Below are 2500 nucleotides of genomic sequence, written 5' to 3'. Positions count from 1 at the left end.
CAATGTTAAAAAAGAGGGTTTAGAATAGGAAAAACAATCTTCTTTCATACAATCACTTGAGCTTTTGAATTTAACAAAATACTAGCTGCTACTTATAATGTGCTTTGGATCATACAGCAGTAATGTTTAATACGCTGTTAGTTACTTATGTCTTATCCAAATAATAGATTTAAATATTAAAATTTTAAATGAAATGCTAAAATTCTGAAGACTAGGATTATCTGATGGTTTTATATATATATATATATATATATATATATATATATATATATATATATATATATATATATATTTATATATATACATATATGTATATATATATATATATATATATTTGAATATACAAATATGTATATTTATACGAATATAAATATATAAATACATATTAATTACCGGTATCCATCCATCTATCTATCTATCTATCTTTCTTTCTATCTATTTATCTACCTATCTATACATATGTATATAGTATATATGTATGTGTGTTCGTGTGTGTGTATGTATGCATGCATACATACACACACGTACATACACACACACGCACATACACACACATATATACAGTATATATATATTTATATATATATATATATATATATATATATATATAATATATATATATATGAATATATATATATATAAATATATATATATATATATATATATATATATATATATATATATATATATATATATATATATATATATATTAAAGTGTATTGATTATCAGAAACGAGAAACATTATTCAAGATAAATATTGTTTACAGGCTTTGGTTTCTTATTATAAAACTGATAAATTACAGCTCTATTCAAATAGCTTCTCTCTTGCTTCAACTTCATCTTCATCCCACAAGTTCCCCCGTGGTCTCTTGGACGAAGAAGTAGCAAAAGGGCACGCCCACAGCGCTGACGGAGGCGTAGAAGGCGTATAGGCCAGTCTGTGTCATGCCCTCGGTCATGGGTGTGTACAGCTGCAGGGCAGCGACGCTGGCTAAGGTCGCGAAGGTGAAGCATATACTGCTTGCCTGGGGAAGAGAGTAATTATTATTATTATTATTATTATTATTATTATTATTATTATTATTATTATTATTATTATTATTATTATCATTATTATTATCATAGGGTAATTATTATTATTATTATTATTATTATTATTATTATTATTATTATTATTATTATTATTATTATTATAGGGTAACTATTATTATTATTATTATTATTATTATTATTATTATTATTACTTGCTAAGCTACAACCCTAGTTGGAAAAGCAGGATGCTATTAGCCCAAGAGCTCCAACAGGGAAAATAGCCCAGTGAGGAAAATGAATGAGGAAAAACTAGAAGAGAAGTTTAGGAACAATAATAATAATAATGAAATAAATATTTCATATGTAAACTATAAAAACTTCAAAATACCAACAGGGAAAATAGCCAGTGAGGAAAATGAATGACGAAAAACTAGAAGAGAAGTTTAAAGAACAATAATAACATTAAAATAAATGTTTCATTTATAAACTATAAAAAAAAAACTCAAAATAACAAGAGGAAGAGAAACAAAATAGAATAGTGTGCCCGAGTGTACTTTCAATTGTCAGCTTTCCTTATTTTTCTTTTGTTTTTATATCGTTCTCTCATTATTACTTGTTTTACGATTTATATTCACACATATTTGTCGTTTACTTTTTTTAAATGATTCAACTTACGAATCGGCGTCAGGGACCTAAGCAAAAAAAAAAAAAAAAAAAAATACCTTACCAAGGGAAATAACCGAATATATTTTTTCCTAAAATTCAAAACGACACACTAGGCTATATGTTTGTTTTCCGATTTATATTCACACATATTTGTCGTTTACTTTCTTTTTGAAATGTTTCAACTTACAAATCAGCGTTAAAGACCTTATAAAAAAAAAAAAAAAAAAAAAAAAAAAACTTACCAAGGGAGATAACCGAATATATTTTTCCCCAAATTCAAAACGGCACACTGGGCTATGTTTTTGTTTTCCGATTTATATTCACACATATTTGTCGTATACCTTTTTTTTTATAATGACCTTGTAAAAAAAAAATTAAAAAATCAACTTAACCGAATATATTTTCCTACTAATTCAAGAGGACTTACTATGTGTCTTATCTGCTAATAGTTTAAAGGTTTTAAAGATCGCTCATGAATGGCGGAGGCAAGGGACAGTGACATTGCCCTAGCAAGCAGGACAATGACATAGAGACTGACAATATTTTATATAATCAGCGCCCAAGCCCCCTCTCCACCCAAGCTAGGACCAGGGAGGGCCAGGCAAATGGCTGCTGATGACTCAACAGATAAACCTGTAGGTTCCCCCAAACCCCCCTACCTTAGCTCACAAGGATGGTAAGGTTGCAGACACTAATAGCACTAACGAGACTGAGCGAGACTCGAACCCCCGACTGGCAAACACCAGGCAGAGACGTTACCAATCAGGCCACAACAACCAATTGAATATTCTTAATGATTAA

The 2500-nt window shown here is 28.7% G+C and overlaps 1 protein-coding gene across 1 annotated transcript in view; it reads right to left on the bottom strand.

Moving 5' to 3' along the window:
• Positions 1-752: 752 nt before the first annotated feature.
• Positions 753-2500, bottom strand: part of LOC137654713 (facilitated trehalose transporter Tret1-like) — a 12321-nt gene continuing 10573 nt past the window's right edge. Inside the window, exon 9 of the mRNA XM_068388608.1 lies at positions 753-1026. Coding sequence (XP_068244709.1) covers positions 844-1026 — 183 coding nt within the window. The 3' untranslated portion in view covers positions 753-843. The remainder of the gene's footprint in view (positions 1027-2500) is intronic.

The sequence above is a fragment of the Palaemon carinicauda genome, chromosome 15 (genome assembly GCF_036898095.1).
Source record: "Palaemon carinicauda isolate YSFRI2023 chromosome 15, ASM3689809v2, whole genome shotgun sequence".
In the NCBI taxonomy this organism is placed as follows: domain Eukaryota; kingdom Metazoa; phylum Arthropoda; class Malacostraca; order Decapoda; family Palaemonidae; genus Palaemon; species Palaemon carinicauda.
This window is presented reverse-complemented; position numbering and strand designations above follow the sequence as displayed.